This window comes from Coregonus lavaretus (genome assembly GCF_964263955.1).
Source record: "Coregonus lavaretus genome assembly, chromosome: 35".
Classification (NCBI taxonomy): domain Eukaryota; kingdom Metazoa; phylum Chordata; class Actinopteri; order Salmoniformes; family Salmonidae; genus Coregonus; species Coregonus lavaretus.
This window is the reverse complement of record NC_140022.1, coordinates 3,992,680-4,010,179: the sequence shown is the minus strand read 5'-3', so window position 1 is coordinate 4,010,179 and position 17,500 is coordinate 3,992,680. Positions and strand designations below refer to the sequence as shown.

At 45.0% G+C, this 17,500-nt stretch overlaps 1 protein-coding gene across 1 annotated transcript in view; it reads left to right on the top strand.

The window, feature by feature from the left end:
* The window catches only part of LOC311109527 (arf-GAP with GTPase, ANK repeat and PH domain-containing protein 1-like), a gene marked incomplete at its 3' end in the record, with an annotated part of 125,481 nt that overhangs the window by 52,722 nt on the left and 55,259 nt on the right, over nt 1-17,500 (top strand). The window contains exons 5-7 of the mRNA XM_084152444.1: nt 10,438-10,523; nt 11,431-11,572; nt 11,815-11,949. Of these exons, the coding sequence (XP_084008570.1) occupies nt 10,438-10,523; nt 11,431-11,572; nt 11,815-11,949 (363 nt within the window). The remainder of the gene's footprint in view (nt 1-10,437; nt 10,524-11,430; nt 11,573-11,814; nt 11,950-17,500) is intronic.

Sequence of the window (17,500 nt, the reverse complement as noted above, 5' to 3'; positions counted from 1 at the left end):
AGATAAAGGGAACATAAGTGGACAAATAACACAACAATTACATATTTATTTCATTTATTTCCTAAACAAAGTTATGGAACACCCAATTCCCCTGTGTGAAAAAGTAATTGCCCCCTTACACTCAATAACTTGAGTGAACTGCTCGTTTCAAGTCCTGCCACAACATCTCAATTGGGATTAGGTCTGGACTATACAATTTTCATGTATACTTGATTGTGTGTTTTGGATCATTGTCTTGCTGCATGACCCAGCTGTGCTTCAGCTTCAGCTCACAGACGGATGGTCTGACATTCTCCTGTAGAATTAGAGCAGAATTCACGGTTCCTTCTATTAAGGCAAGTCTTCCAGGTCCTGAGGCAGCAAAGCATCCCCAAACCATCACACCACCACCATGCTTGACCTTTGGTATGATGTTCTTACTGTGGAATGCAGAGTTTGGTTTTTGCCAGGCATTACTGGAACCATGTCGTCCAAAAAGTTATACTTTTGAATCATCTGTCCATAGAACGTTCTTCCAAGAGTCTTGATGATCATCCAGGTGCTTTTTGGCAAACTTGAGTCAACATTTTGGACGAGATGGGTCCCATTATGCCTGGCGAAAACCAAACACTTCTCTGTATCAGAGAATTCTACGGGAGAATGTCAGACCATCCGTCTGAGCTGAAGCTGAAGCGCAGCTGGGTCATGCAGCAAGACAATGATCCAAAACACACAATCAAGTCTACATGAAAATAGCTAAAAAGCAACAAACTGGAAGTTTTGGAATGGCCTAGTCAAAGTCCAGACCTAATCCCAATTGAGATGTTGTGGCAGGACTTGAAACGAGCAGTTTATGCTTGAAAACCCACACGTCACTGAGTTAAAGCAGTTCTGCATGGAAGAGTGGGCCAAAATTCCTCAACAGCGACGTGAGAGACTGATCAACAACTACAGGAAGCATTTGGTTGGAGTCATTGCGGCACAACCAGTTATTGAGTGTAAGGGGGCAATTACTTTTTCACACTGGGGAATTGGAAGTTGCATAACTTTGTTTATGAAATAAATGAAATAAATATGTAATCGTTGTGTTATTTGTTCACTTATGTTCCCTTTATCTAATATTAGGTTTTGGTTGAAGATCTGATAACATTCAGTATCACAAATATGCAAAAGTAGAGAAAATTAGAAAAGGGGCAAATACTTTTTCATAGCACTGTATATCAGTCCTCCTCCATCCCTAATATATCAGTCCTCCTCCATCCCTAATATATCAGTCCTCCTCCATCCCTAATATATCAGTCCTCCTCCATCCCTAATATCAGTCCTCCTCCATCCCTAATATATCAGTCCTCCTCCATCCCTAATATATCAGTCCTCATCCATCCCTAATATATCAGTCCTCTTCCATCCCTAATACATTAGTCCTCCTCATCCCTAAACATTAGGCCTCTTCATCCCTTATATACTGAACAAAAATGTAAATGCAACATGTAAAGTTGAAATGAGATCCCAGAAATGTTGTATAGGCGTGTGTACGGCTGCTGGGCCATGGAAACCCATTTCATGAAGCTCCAGACGAACAGATCTTGTGCTGACGTTGCTTCCAGAAGCAGTTTGGAACTCTGTAGTGAGTGTTGCAACCGAGGACAGGCGATTTTTATGCGCTACGCGCTTCAGCACATGGCGGTCCCGTTCTGTGAGCTTGTGTGGCCTACCACTTCACGGCTGAGTCGTTGTTGCTCCTAGACGTTTCCACTTCACAATAACAGCACTTACAGTCGACCGAGGCAGCTCTAGCAGGGCAGAAATTTGACGAACTGACTTGTTGGAAAGGTGGTGCCACGTTGAAAGTCACTGAGCTCTTCAGTAAGGCCATTCTACTGCCAATGTTTGTCTATGGAGATTGCATGGCTGTGTGCTCGATTTTATACACCTGTCAGCAACGGGTGTGGCTGAAATAGCCAAATCCACTAATTGGAAGGGATGTCCACATACTTTTGTATATATATAGTGTATCTGTATTCCCAGTCATGTGAAATCCATAGATTAGGGCCTAATGAATTAATTTCAATTGACTGATTTCCTTATATGAACTGTAACTCAGTAAAATCTTTGAAAATGTTGCATGTTGCGTTTATATTTTTGTTCAGTGTACATCAGTCCTCCCCTCATACAACCCTGATCCCCCCTTGATATAGCAGCCTTGGCTTTGGCGAACATGGTCAGCTGGGATCCTTTAGTCCCTGGTCACGACCCACACCCTCTGACCTTTCCATCTGAGGTCAAGGTTCATAGGTCATCCTAAGAGCATCCAGGCCAGAGAATAGGGTGTTGGTGAAGGCCAGGTGAAGATTGGAGGCCATATTGTGAGAGAACATCATTCATACAGTTCTCTCAGATCCGTACAGATAAAACATGTTTTTTTAAGGAATGACCTGCTGGAATGTTTTGCACACACACACACACACACACTGTGACGGCCCTGAATATTTCTGAACCGTCTCAAGGCTTCTCCTTCTAATAGGGCGCTTCCCCTTTAATTCCCCATTAAATAGCCAGCATCAGCTGCGCAAAAGGGAAGTTGTGATTGAGACCTGAAGGAGGATGTGTACTACCTTCAGTTCATGAAGCTTCGCCATGACGTTTGTTTGGTTGCCTTACAGTGTGTTTTGTGGCCTTAAAGCGAGTTTACCCAGGATTGGATCCACTCTGTGCGCTGTGGACTACAACTCTCCGTTGGTTTTCGTGGCCTTTCCTCCGCTGGAGGGCTGTTGGCGGATTGTCTGACTGACCGACTGACTACAACTTTTTGTATACGGTATTTCCTTTGTTTGGGGGTGATGTATACTGTGATTTATGTAGTTGTGAGGACGTATTATTCTTTGGGTAGTCTTTGATACGCTTTATAGTTGTGTTACAAAATAAGTGTTATTTTGAGGGTATGAATATACTGGGTTTATGCTACGGACAAGCGTTGCGGGACTAAGGGCACTTGAGCCACGGAACTTATTTACCGGGCTGGACTCTTTTTATGCCCGAGGTACAGGACATTTCTAAATGAACATAAGTGCATTGATTTGTTATATTGTTGTGTGTGGGTGGGTGTGATCATTTATGTTGTGAATACAACCAAGCAAAAGAATACACTTGTTTGAAGTTCTTTCCAAGGTTTTTAGGGGTTTATGAAAAGTATATTTCCATCTTGACTTTTACATAAGTCCTTTGTATTGGTGTGACTTGACGGACCAGATGGGACTCATTCCCTCCCGAACTAAAAGGAGAAACCTATGCTTTCTCTGGTAGGCACAACCTACCTGGCACCCCTATAAATGCCTCAAGTCAAAACCGTTACATAAAAAATGGCACCCCAGATGGGACCTCAACATTGAGAACTAACCAAAGCAAATCTTTTGAGTGGAATTAAAATAATGGATTCACTACAAGAAAATGAGCTCATCCATATCCTACCTGTCAATGGGAATACACAGGGCCATTCTGACTACCGAGCCAACAATACAAATCATAATGTGAATGGAAATAATGGAGTTGATGTGGGCCAGAGCCCTGGGAATCTAAATGCTCGGTCTGGACCACAGGCCACAGGTCTAACTAGTAACTCACTTATTGACATGGATCTGTGTGAAGGTACTGAGCTAGCCCTCCCTCTGACGCCCAATCTTCCTCCATTGTCTGGTTTATCTCCAGAGGTTGTAGTCTTACAACTTCAAGGTGACATCCTTGATATTCGTAAGACTCAACAACATCTCCAAACTCTAATCCATCATAAATTCAAATGTCTGAGTGTAGAGCAACAACAGAGTGCCATGGAATTCAGAAACTCACTGAGTACTCTAACTCACACTCTGACAGAGCTCAGTGAGAGTGGAAGACAGGAAATTACTGGTGCCATGGACAGGCAGTTTGACTACCAACAAAGCCAACTCACTGCCACTCTCCAGTGGCGCCTGCAACATCATCACACTGAGGTCCTCAAGGACGTCAATTCTGTATTTTCTCCCCTGGTTAACACTGTAGACCACTTGCAGACAGCGCTCTCTAATTGTGTTAAAATGTTGGATGATGTGTCTGTTGACATGGCCTCCATTAGGCACAACTCCTTGCACAGAGCTTCTCTTGTGTCCACTTCTGTTCAGACCACTGAGGGCCAAGCGGGCACCTCAGAACAGCCAAGACAAGGCCATGCTGCAGCCACCCCTTGCAGGATGCAATCCACCATGCATCCTGGTGTTCATTTTCATGGTCCCATAACTCCCTCACCCTCTACTTCCTCAATCCCTCCTAGCTCTTTTGTTCATGGTGATTTGAGTAGACGTCATGTGGGAGCGATGCCCATTAAATTGCAATTTCCCACCTTTGGGAAAAAGGATGACAGTCCTGATCCGCTAATGTATCTGGAAAGATGTCATGACTTTCTTGCCCTCAATCCCCTGGCTGACGAAGAACTCCTTGCCACATTGAGGAATGTGTTGCATGGGACAGCTCGAGACTGGTGGGATGTGGCACGTCTCACCACTACCTCCTGGGCTGACTTTGAGGCCAAGTTTTCCTCTGCATTTCTGTCTGAGGACTACACAGATGAGCTGGCAGACAGAGTCAGGAATCGAGTGCAAAGGGAGAATGAGAATATTCGTGACTTTGCATACGGTTATCACTCCCTGTGCAGAAGGTGGAAACCTGGCATTGAGGAGGAAGAGGTCATTAAGTTGATCTTGAAGAACATCAACCCACTACTAGCCAGTCAACTCAGAGAAAGAGTCACCACTGTCGATGGACTGGTTCGCCTGGGACAGCAGTTCGAGAAGGACAGAGAATGCCAACAGCAATATGAACAGAGAAAGAAACAGACACCCAGACAGTTACCCAAGACAGATCATCAACCACAGCCAGAGTCTCCAGCCAAGACCCCTCCCATGTTCTGTTGGAGATGTAGCCAAAAGGGACATTCTTCAGCTACATGTCCAAGACCGTATCAAGTAAACCCTTCCAGAAACCACAAATTACAACAGGCCAACACCCCTAACACACTTCGCAGGAACGACCATCCTACTCTGGGTGCTTTGACCAGAGCTGAAACCTCAAGAGTCACTGCCTACGCCCCCCCGCCGACATCCCCTTCCTTTCAGTTAATACCACACCAGCTGGTGTTACCCCTGTCCATAGGCCCATGGACAGGAAGAGCCATCCTGGACACCGGGGCATCCTACACACTGCTCAATGAGAAACTGTGGAAGGAGGTTGAAGGTCCAAAATACAACTTGAAGCCGTGGACAGAAGGTCCACTGTATCTGGCTGACGGGGCGGCTAAACGACCACTTGGATGGAGTGAGGTGGAGTTCCGCCTGTGTAACCGCTCCTATATGATTCCTTCGGTTATCCTACAAAACAAGAACCTTGCTTTTCCTGTCGTGTTGGGAATTGATTTCATGTACTTCAGTGGTGTCCAGATTGATATCGCACACAATTGCTACTGGTTTCCAAACAATCCGAGCAAGAAGCATTTCTTCCAATCAGAAGTTACAAAGTTACATGATTGGGGTCTAAATGTGGCAGTCTTCTCTGCCGTTGCTACGGTACCACTAACCCTGGATAATCCTTCTGAGGATCTCCTTTTACAGGCTGTAAGAAGAGCTCAGCTGGAACAGCCAGAGGAGTTAAGGCTGTTGGAACAGCTGCAGAATAATGCTGATGTGTGTACTGTAAAGTTAGGACGCACCGGACTCCTGAAGCACAAAATATTCCTTACACAGGAAATGCCGATCAAGCAAAAGCCATATCGTTTGTCCCCAGCGAAGCTAATCATCCAAAAGGGACTCATTAATGATATGTTGACACAAGATATAATAGAACGTTCCTCCTCTCCCTGGGCTGCTCCTGTTGTCCTCATTCCAAAAAAGACCGGTGGTCTTAGATTTTGTGTGGACTATAGGAAGACCAACAATGTTTCCCAGACGGATGCCTATCCTCTTCCCACCATCCACGAGATCCTGGAGTCATTGTCTGGCGCTGTTGTGTTCACTACCCTTGACCTCAATAGTGGCTATTGGCAGGTTGAGATGGACCAGGAAAGCAAGGACAAGACTGCTTTTGTCTGTGCTGAGGGCTTGTTTTCCTTTAAGGTGATGCCTTTTGGATTAAAGAATGCACCTGCCACTTTCCAAAGACTCATGGAGATTGCGTTAGGTGAGCTCAAAGGGAAGATATGTTTCGTCTACCTGGACGATATAATTATCTACTCCCAGAACAGAGAGCAACACTTTCAAGACCTTCAAGCAGTGTTGGACAAGCTAAGAGAAGCTGGTCTGACAGTGAACATGAAGAAGAGCAACTTCTGCCAAACCTCCCTGAAGTTCCTTGGCCATATTGTGTCTTGTGATGGTATTCATGTGGATCCTGAAAAGACCAAGGCTGTACAAGACTTCCCTGTGCCAACCACACTCAAGGCCCTTCAACGGTTCCTTGGGATGGCTGGATGGTACCATCGGTTTGTGTGGAACTTCTCCCAGGTGGCCGAACCCCTCAACGGGTTGAAGCGAAAAGGAGCGAAATTCCGATGGACGGCAGAGTGCCAGAACTCCTTTGAAACCCTGAAACGACACCTCGTCACCCCTCCCATTTTGGGTCATCCCAACTTTGATTTCCCTTTTGTTGTTTACACTGATGCAAGTGATGTTGGACTTGGTGCTGTCCTAGTCCAACAGACTGGACTTGGTACTGAAGAAGTGCTAGCGTTCGCCAGTCGGACATTGAATGGAGCAGAACGGAACTACTCCACAACCGAGCAAGAGTGCCTTGCAGTTGTCTGGGCTTTGGAAAAGTGGAGGTACTACCTGGAGGGAAGACACTTCACTGTGGTCACTGACCATTCCTCCCTTGTGTGGGTGTTCAAGACCAACAAACCAAGCACCAGGCTCATCAGATGGGCTCTACGGTTGCAAGAGTTCACCTTTGCAGTAGAATACAGGAAAGGAAAATACAACACTGTTCCAGATGCCTTATCCAGAGCTCCTGCTTGTGGTAATGGTGGCCCTCATCTTACATGTGCTACTGTCCTGTCTAGCAGTCGAGACTCACCCAAAACTGACTTTCCCATCTCTGATGAGGTCATTTGGAAAGCCCAACAGGATGATCCCGAAGTACAGGCTTTGTACCAGACTATCCTGGAAGATGAAGAAAAGATGGTCAACCCTACCACAAAGCTGACCATCATTGAAGACAAAGTCTACCGAGTTGTACAACTACCTCACAGAACACTCTACCAAATATACATACCTGAAACTCTACGCCTTCAACTGCTTCAACATTTCCATGAAGACCCATTAGCTGGTCATTTGGGCAGGTTCAAAACCTACAAACGTTTGCAAGCATTACTGTACTGGCCACATCTGAGCATGGATGTGAAATCACATATCCGAAAATGTCAGGTTTGTCAAATGTACAAACCAGAAGGTAGAAAACCTGCTGGCAAGTTGCAGCAAACTGTGGTTACCCGACCTTGGGAAATGTTAGGAGTGGATTTGATGGGTCCATTTCCTAGAAGCTCCAATCAGAATGTGTACATGCTTGTTTTTGTTGATTACTATTCCAAGTGGGTTGAGCTCTTTGCCCTGCGTCAGGCCACAGCGAGGACCGTCTCTAACATCCTTACGAGAGAGATCCTGACTCGCTGGGGAGTGCCTGATTACATTCTGTCTGATCGAGGTTCCCAATTTGTCTCTGATCTCTTTGGAGAGACCTGCCAAAGATGGAACCTGAGACAGAAGTTGACCACAGCCTATCACCCACAGACCAACCTCACTGAGAGAGTAAATCGAACCTTGAAGACCATGGTTGCTTCCTATGTAGGGACCCAGCACAAACACTGGGACAAGCACCTTCACGAGTTTCGATTTGCCCTGAATTCTGCTGTGCAAGAGTCCACTGGAGTCACACCTGCAGAGCTGAACCTAAGTCGTCTCCTCCGAGGACCCTTGGATATGGTGCTACAGCCCCAGCAGCTTACTCCAGACGCTGCTTGCTATGACCAGGTAGTCCATCTCCACGACTTGAGAGCTCTTGTCTCAAGGAACATGATCCAGGCTCGACTCAAGCAGAAGAGAAATTATGATAAGAACAGACGAGACCTGCAGTTCCAGCTTCGTGATCGGGTGTGGCTTCGCTCTCATCCTTACTCGAAAGCTGAACAATTCTTCTCGGCCAAGCTCGCTCCTAAATGGCAAGGACCATATAGGATTGTGGAGCAGGTGGGCCCTTTGAACTACCGAGTGGTGAAAGAGGACACAGGTGAAGATATGCGCGTTGTCCATGTCTCACGCCTTAAGGCCTGTTACCCCTCGGCTGAGGAATTGGAGGAGATTGAGCGCCGCAAGGTCCTGGAGATCTTTGAAGAGGAAAGTAAGGAGACTTTTCTCGGATTCCCAGACCCAGAAGTCTCACGGCTTAATGCCTGTGACCCCTCAGCTGAGGAGCGTGAGCGCCAAAAAGTAATGAATATTTTTGTAGAGGAAAGTGATGAGGAGACCTTTCTCGGTTTCCCCGACCAAGATCTGCCTTCCCGGGCAATGGTCGGCTTTTTCCAGGGGAGGGGGTGTGTGACGGCCCTGAATATTTCTGAACCGTCTCAAGGCTTCTCCTTCTAATAGGGCGCTTCCCCTTTAATTCCCCATTAAATAGCCAGCATCAGCTGCGCAAAAGGGAAGTTGTGATTGAGACCTGAAGGAGGATGTGTACTACCTTCAGTTCATGAAGCTTCGCCATGACGTTTGTTTGGTTGCCTTACAGTGTGTTTTGTGGCCTTAAAGCGAGTTTACCCAGGATTGGATCCACTCTGTGCGCTGTGGACTACAACTCTCCGTTGGTTTTCGTGGCCTTTCCTCCGCTGGAGGGCTGTTGGCGGATTGTCTGACTGACCGACTGACTACAACTTTTTGTATACGGTATTTCCTTTGTTTGGGGGTGATGTATACTGTGATTTATGTAGTTGTGAGGACGTATTATTCTTTGGGTAGTCTTTGATACGCTTTATAGTTGTGTTACAAAATAAGTGTTATTTTGAGGGTATGAATATACTGGGTTTATGCTACGGACAAGCGTTGCGGGACTAAGGGCACTTGAGCCACGGAACTTATTTACCGGGCTGGACTCTTTTTATGCCCGAGGTACAGGACATTTCTAAATGAACATAAGTGCATTGATTTGTTATATTGTTGTGTGTGGGTGGGTGTGATCATTTATGTTGTGAATACAACCAAGCAAAAGAATACACTTGTTTGAAGTTCTTTCCAAGGTTTTTAGGGGTTTATGAAAAGTATATTTCCATCTTGACTTTTACATAAGTCCTTTGTATTGGTGTGACTTGACGGACCAGATGGGACTCATTCCCTCCCGAACTAAAAGGAGAAACCTATGCTTTCTCTGGTAGGCACAACCTACCTGGCACCCCTATAAATGCCTCAAGTCAAAACCGTTACAACACACACACACACACACACACACACATATACTGCGCTGTCATCTCTGTGTGTGGTTTCCCTGTACAGCAGCATTCCTCTCATTCTCCTGTGGGTAGTCAATATTACCATCTGGTCCTGGACAGCTGATATCCTTGTGTGTGTGTGTGTGTGTGTGTGTGTGTGCAGTGGTGGGAAAAGTACCCAATAGTCATACTTGAGTAAAAGTAAAGATACTTTAAGTAAAGATACATTAATAGAAAATGACTCAAGTAAAAGTGAAAGTCACCCAGTAAAATACTACTTGAGTAAAAGTCTAAAAGTATTTGGTTTTAAATTTCCGCCAGATCAGAGGCAGTAGGGATGACCAGGGATGTTCTCTTCATAAGTGTGTGAATTGGACCATTTTCCTGTCCTGCCAAGCAGTCAAAATGTAACGAGTACTTTTGGGTGTCAGGGAAAACGTGTGGAGTAAAAAGTACATGATTTTCTTTAGGAATGTAGTAAAGTAAAAGTGATCAAAAATATAAGTTGTAAAGTATAGATTCCCCCAAAAACAACTTAAGTACTACTTTAAAGTATGTTTTACTTAAGTACTTTACACCACTGTGTGTGTGTGTGTCCTCACCCTCCCAAATATCTTCTTTAACATCCTGGCTAGACCTGAGCCAGACCTGAGCCAGACCTGAGCGTTCTCCACAATGAGTCCACATTAATCATAGCTACCCGTCTTTCCATTGATCATGTCTCCTTCTCACTACCATTACCTCATCAAACAGCTTTACTACGCATTTTTGAAATCATCAACCGTTAATTTAATTATTTCACTCTAGCTGGTCTAACGTGATATCAACAAATGAAATGTGAAATTGGACTAAAAGCTAAGTGAGGCTAGTTATACTGTGGTTATTAATGGAGTATTTGATCAGTCTCCATCGTTAGTCCCTCTCTTCTCCTCTCCTCTCTCTCATACTATGTGTTGTTCCTACAGGGGGCCGTTTTAAGAAGGAGATAGTGGTGGATGGACAGAGCAACCTGCTGCTAATCAGAGATGAAGGGGGCCCTCCAGAGGCTCAGGTTGGTAATACAGCTTTATTAACATGGCAGTATCATCTGCAACATGCTGCTGTGGATTGATTACAGGTGGGTTTCCTGTACACAGATTAAGCCGATTTAGCCCTAGACTAAAAATCCACTTTAATGGAGATACTCTATTGAGCGTCCTTTTTAATCTATAACTAGTCTTAATCTGGGTCCTGGAAACTGATGCTTCCTAACCTAACCACAAATGCAGTTTGAACTACTAACCCGAATACCTTAAAGCTAGAATCCTTAGTTGAAACAATATCAAAGCCCCGCCCCGGTTTTGCTAAAAAGCTAAGGCATGGGGCTGGAGAAATGTTAACTCTCAAATTCATAGACGGTTATGGATGCACGCACTGCCCATCCATGATATCAAATGTATAATTGTAACCATGTTTTGAGGCTATACAATGTTTCTTTACATGTATGTTTACAAACATTGGAGTAAAACAATCTTATATTTTGGGTTCTGATGGTGTATGACAGTAGGACTAAGCTCGAGGCATATTCTTCAAGAGTCAATGGTTATATATCATTAATTTATAAGTCCAAAAATGGATGTATCAACTAAGGATTCTAGCTTGAACCTTACGATCCTTCTCTCTCTCTCCCTCTCTTTCTTTCCCCTCTCGTTCTCCTCTCTCTCTCTCCCTCTCTTTCTTTCCCCCCTCTCTCTCTCTCTCTCTCTCTCTCTCTTTCTTTCTCTCTCTCTCTTTCTTTCCCTCTCTCTTTCTTTCCCTCTCTCTCTCTCTTTCTTTCCCCTCTCTCTCTCTCTCTCTCTCTCTGTCTCTCTCTCGCTGTCTCTCTCTCGCTGTCTCTCTCTCGCTGTCTCTCTCTCGCTCTCGCTCTCTCTCTCTCTCTCTCTCTCTCTCTCTCTCTCTCTCTCTCTCTCCCTCTCCAGTTTGCCCTGTGGGTGGATGCGGTGATATTTGTGTTCAGTCTGGAGGATGAGATCAGTTTCCAGACAGTCTACCATTACTACAGCCGCATGGCTAACTACCGCAACACTGCTGAGGTACCTCTGGTGCTGGTGGGAACGCAAGGTGAGACACACACACTGGCATGCAGAGACACGAGCACACATGCACTGTGCATGAACAGAATACTATGTTGCACCATAGTTCCATACACCTTCTGGCATCTTTTCTCCAGCCTCTATCCGAAATCACTTCCTTGGAGTGCCACTGCCACCTAAGGGCTGTCTGTAGTTACTGCAATAAGACATGCATTCCCTCTCTATAAGCACTAGAGGGCGCCACTTGATTGGCTATTTCTGTGATTGCAGATGCTATCAGCTCAGCCAATCCCCGGGTCATCGACGACACACGAGCACGCAAGCTGTCCAATGACCTGAAGCGCTGCACCTACTATGAGACGTGCGCCACCTACGGCCTCAATGTGGAACGGGTCTTCCAGGACGGTAAGACTACTCCGCCGGAGTTGTTATAGAAAACTAAGATAACCCACCGGAGATGTTAACCCATCGTTTGAGTTGTCTGTTCTAAATAAGCAATATCTGTAGATCATGGTATAATCTATTTCCATTCATTCAACACAACTAAGATGCAGGAAGTTGTGAGACTGAGACTTAAATTTGTTTATGCAGGTTAAATGTTTATCACAGGTTGTGGATATGGTTTAATTTGGGGTAGGAGTATGCTGCAATTATCAGCCATAAAATACAGTTGGTCAGCTGAACCCACTACCTGTAATTCATACATCTCTTCAGTGTTCAGCCAAAGCTCCTTCCTGCTTTCCTTCCTTCCTTTATAAAGACAGGAAACAATAAAAAGCTGGGAAGCAAGGTGACATTCCCCCTGATGACTGGCCGTTTGCTTGGTCTTAATCATCTGTCAATTAACTATTAAATGGGCCCTCTCACCTATTTAGCTGAAGCGAACCGCAATTACATTTTATAATACAGGGAGGGGAGCGGGCAGAGTCACAATGTCCCTCTTATGGACAACGGTGTCCAGTCCAGCAGCACCAGCAATTAGCTGGTCATGTCACATGATCTCAACCAGGATGGAGAAATACATCAAACACATGATGAGGGAGAGGATGGTTCAAGAAATATGGCTGACCTTTTGACTCCATTTCCACCAAGAAATATGGCTGACCTTTGAATCCCTTTTCCACCACGAAATATGGCTGACCTTTGACTCCAAAATATACAGTGGCTTGCGAAAATATTCACCTCCCTTGGCATTTTTCCTATTTTATTGCCTTACAGCCTGGAATTAAAATGGATTTTTGGGGGGTTTGTATCATTCGATTTACACAACATGCATACCACTTTGAAGATGCAAAATCATTTTTGGGGTGAAACAAACAAGAAATAAGACAAAAAAACTGAACTTGAGCGTGCATAACTATTCACCCCCTCAAAGTCAATACTTTGTAGAGCCACCTTTTGCAGCAATTACAGGTACAAGTCTCTTGGGGTATGTCTCTATAAGCTTGGCACATCTAGCCACTGGGATTTTTGCCCATTCTTCAAGGCAAAACTGCTCCAGCTCCTTCAAGTTGGATGGGTTCCGCTGGTGTACAGCAATCTTTAAGTCATTCCACAGATTCTCAATTGGATTGAGGTCTGGGCTTTGACTAGGCCATTCCAAGACATTTAAATGTTTCCCCTTAAACCACTCGAGTGTTGCTTTAGCAGTATGCTTAGGGTCATTGTCCTGCTGGAAGATGAACCTCCGTCCCAGTCTCAAATCTCTGGAAGACTGTAACAGGTTTCCCTCAAGAATTTCCCTGTATTTAGCACCATCCATCATTCCTTCAATTCTGACCAGTTTCCCAGTCCCTGCCGATGGAAAAACATCCCCACAGCATGATGCTGCCACCACCATGCTTCACTGTGGGGATTGTGTTCTCGGAGTGATGAGAGGTGTTGGGTTTGCGCCAGACAAAGCTTTTTCCTTGATGGCCAAAAAGCTCAATTTTAGTCTCATCTGACCAGAGTACCTTCTTCCATATGTTTGGGGAGTCTCCAACATGCCTTTTGGCCAACACCAAACGTGTTTGCTAATTTTTTTCTTTAAGCAATGGCTTTTTTCTTGGCACTCTTCCATAAAGCCCAGCGCTGTGGAGAGTACAGCTTAAAGTGGTCCTATGGACAGATACTCCAATCTCCGCTGTGGAGCTTTGCAGCTCCTTCAGGGTTATCTTTCGTGTCTTTGTTGCCTCTCTGATTAATGCCCTCCTTGCCTGGTCCGTGAGTTTTGGTAGACGGCCCTCTCTTGGCAGGTTTGTTGTGGTGCTATATTCTTTCAATTTTTTTATAATGGATTTAATGGTGCTCCGTGGGATGTTGAAAGTTTTGGATATTTTTTATAACCCAACCCTGATCTGTACTTCTCCACAACTTTTGCAAGGCACTGTATATGGCTGTTCTTGGACTCCCTTTTCCACCAAGAAATATGGCTGACCTTGGGCTCCCTTTTCCCACTGAGAAATATGGCTGACCTTTGACACCCTTTTCCACCAAGAAATATCCAGTTTCTTGATTAAAATAGTGTCCACATCTCCATAAATCCACAATGTCCGTGTCTCGAAAAAATTATGAGATGGTGTGCACTCACTACTGTAAGTCGCTCTGGACAAGAGCGTCTGCTAAATTACTAACATGTAAAATGTCTCCAGAAAGCCACCATGCCTTGTCCAAAGTGTTATCTAGCTAGATGCTGTTCAGAATTGACCTGTATGGTCTAAAGTAGTTTGTTGGAGGTGATGTTTTCACTATACTACTATAGTATGGTCTCCCGTGTTAATGTCAAGTAGGAACCCTGCTCCAGTAATAGTCAATCCTGAGGCTTTTCTGCTATATCACCCATATTAATCACCATGCTGTAACTCATTAATAAAGCTGTGGTGTCATCATGGGGGAGCTGAGGCTGGGCATGGGCCCAGCTAGGCTGTAATTAGTGAAATATATGGCATGCAATCAGTGGTTCATTATCAGCCCCTGCTACACCAAGTCATCCTCCACAATGACAAGTATCTGTGTCTCTGTGTCTCTGTCTTTCTGTCTGTGTCTTTCTGTCTGTGTGTCTCTGTCTCTCTGTGTGTCTCTTTGTCTGTCTCTCTGTCTGTCTCTCTGTGTCTCTCTCTCTGTGTGTCTCTCTCTCTGTGTCTCTCTGTCTCTCTCTCTCTGTGTCTCTCTGTGTCTCTCTCTCTCTGTGTCTCTCTGTGTCTCTCTCTCTCTGTGTCTCTCTGTCTCTCTCTCTCTGTGTCTCTCTGTGTGTCTCTCTGTGTCTCTCTCTCTCTGTGTGTCTCTCTCTCTCTGTGTGTCTCTCTCTCTCTGTGTCTCTCTGTGTCTCTCTGTGTCTCTCTCTCTCTGTGTCTCTCTCTCTGTGTCTCTCTGTGTCTCTGTCTCTCTGTGTCTCTCTATGTGTCTCTCTGTGTCTCTCTCTCTGTGTCTCTCTCTCTGTCTCTCTCTCTCTTTGTGTCTCTCTCTCTTTGTGTCTCTCTCTCTTTGTGTCTCTCTCTCTTTGTGTCTCTCTCTCTTTGTGTCTCTCTCTCTTTGTGTCTCTGTGTGTCTCTCTGTGTGTCTCTCTCTGTGTCTCTCTCTCTGTGTGTCTCTCTCTGTGTCTCTCTCTCTCTGTGTCTCTCTCTCTTTGTCTCTCTCTCTTTGTGTCTCTCTCTCTTTGTGTCTCTCTCTCTTTGTGTCTCTGTGTGTCTCTCTGTGTGTCTCTCTGTGTGTCTCTCTGTGTGTCTCTGTCTGTGTGTCTCTGTCTCAGTCTGTCTGTGTCTCTGTCTGTCTGTCTGTGTCTCTAGTCTGTTTCTGTATGTCTGTCTCTGTCTCAGTCTGTCTGTTTCTGTATGTCTTTAGTCTGCTGGACTGTCTCTCTGTGTCTCTCTCTCTGTGTGTCTCTCTCTCTGTGTCTCTCTGTCTATCTCTCTCTGTGTCTCTCTCTCTCTGTGTCTCTCTGTGTCTCTCTCTCTCTGTGTCTCTCTGTGTGTCTCTCTGTGTCTCTCTGTGTGTCTCTCTGTGTCTCTCTCTCTCTGTGTGTCTCTCTCTCTCTGTGTCTCTCTGTGTCTCTCTGTGTCTCTCTCTCTCTGTGTCTCTCTGTGTCTCTGTCTCTCTGTGTCTCTCTATGTGTCTCTCTGTGTCTCTCTCTCTGTGTCTCTCTCTCTGTGTCTCTCTCTCTCTGTGTCTCTCTCTCTTTGTGTCTCTCTCTCTTTGTGTCTCTCTCTCTTTGTGTCTCTGTGTGTCTCTCTGTGTGTCTCTCTCTGTGTCTCTCTCTCTGTGTGTCTCTCTCTCTGTGTCTCTCTCTCTCTGTGTCTCTCTCTCTTTGTGTCTCTCTCTCTTTGTGTCTCTCTCTCTTTGTGTCTCTCTGTGTGTCTCTCTGTGTGTCTCTGTCTGTGTGTCTCTGTCTCAGTCTGTCTGTCTGTCTGTGTCTCTGTCTGTCTGTGTCTCTAGTCTGTTTCTGTATGTCTGTCTCTGTCTCAGTCTGTCTGTTTCTGTATGTCTTTAGTCTGCTGGACTGTTTTATTCCCTCTTGTATCACAAAATGCTATTTTCAGTAACCAAGAATGTGGATTTTGAAATTATGTATCATGAAATTAATTATGCATCTGGGTAATATGATAAATCTAAAACACTTAAAGATCATTGTGGGTCCAGGTGAGATGTTGTCATTACATTGACTGACCTCTAGAGAGCAGTAAGTGAATACAAATGAAAACTTTCTGACATCTTCAGACTAGCTTTTCTGTGGAGCCCTCCTGGTGCAGATCTGAATGTCTCTTTCAATATGGCTACCGAGGCTCTGTTTTCAGACATGATCAAATGCAAGACATTTACAATGACTTTTTGCGTTATGCACTCTTGAATTCAGAATATGTGTTGTTTCCAACCTGAATCCATCGTAGATGGTTTGAAACCCCAGAGTAAAAGGTCTCAGTGGATTTCCAAGTGGTTTAGAAGTGGTTTGAAGGTGTGGGTGACAGACTGACAGAAAGCAGCCTCCAGACCTATTCCCACTCCAGGGAAATCAGCTGGATCTGAAGAAGTTTAGTTTACCCATTCTCTCTATGGGACACCCCGGCCCTGCAGCACACACTTCTCTGGGAGATGATGGGGATAACTCCTCTGTGTAGAGAGATAGATACCATCCCAGTGTCAGTGTGTAACTCCACTGTGTAGAGAGATAGATACTGTGTAACTCCACTGTGTAGAGAGATGGATACCATCCCAGTGTCAGTGTGTAACTCCACTGTGTAGAGTGATAGATACCAACCCAGTGTCAGTGTGTAACTCCTGTGTGTAGAGAGATAGATACCATCCCAGTGTCAGTGTGTAACTCCACTGTGTAGAGAGATAGATACCATCCCAGTGTCAGTGTGTAACTCCACTGTGTAGAGAGATAGATACCATCCCAGTGTCAGTGTGTAACTCCTGTGTGTAGAGTGATAGATACCATCCCAGTGTCAGTGTGTAACTCCACTGTGTAGAGAGATAGATACCATCCCAGTGTCAGTGTGTAACTCCACTGTGTAGAGAGATAGATACCATCCCAGTGTCAGTGTGTAACTCCACTGTGTAGAGAGATAGATACCATCCCAGTGTCAGTGTGTAACTCCACTGTGTAGAGAGATAGATACCATCCCAGTGTCAGTGTGTAACTCCACTGTGTAGAGCGATAGATACCATCCCAGTGTCAGTGTGTAACTCCACTGTGTAGAGAGATAGATACCATCCCAGTGTTAGTGTGTAACTCCACTGTGTAGAGAGATAGATACCATCCCAGTGTTAGTGTGTAACTCCACTGTGTAGAGAGATAAATCAACATGCTTAGTAAACAACAGGTGTAACAGTGAGCTGCTGACTTACAGGCCCTTCCCACAATGCAGAGAGATAAAAAGAGACATAATATGCAAAAATAAAAATAATAACACAAAGAATAAATCCACAATGAGTAACTTGGCTGTATACACAGGGTAGCAGTACCGAGTCAATGGTA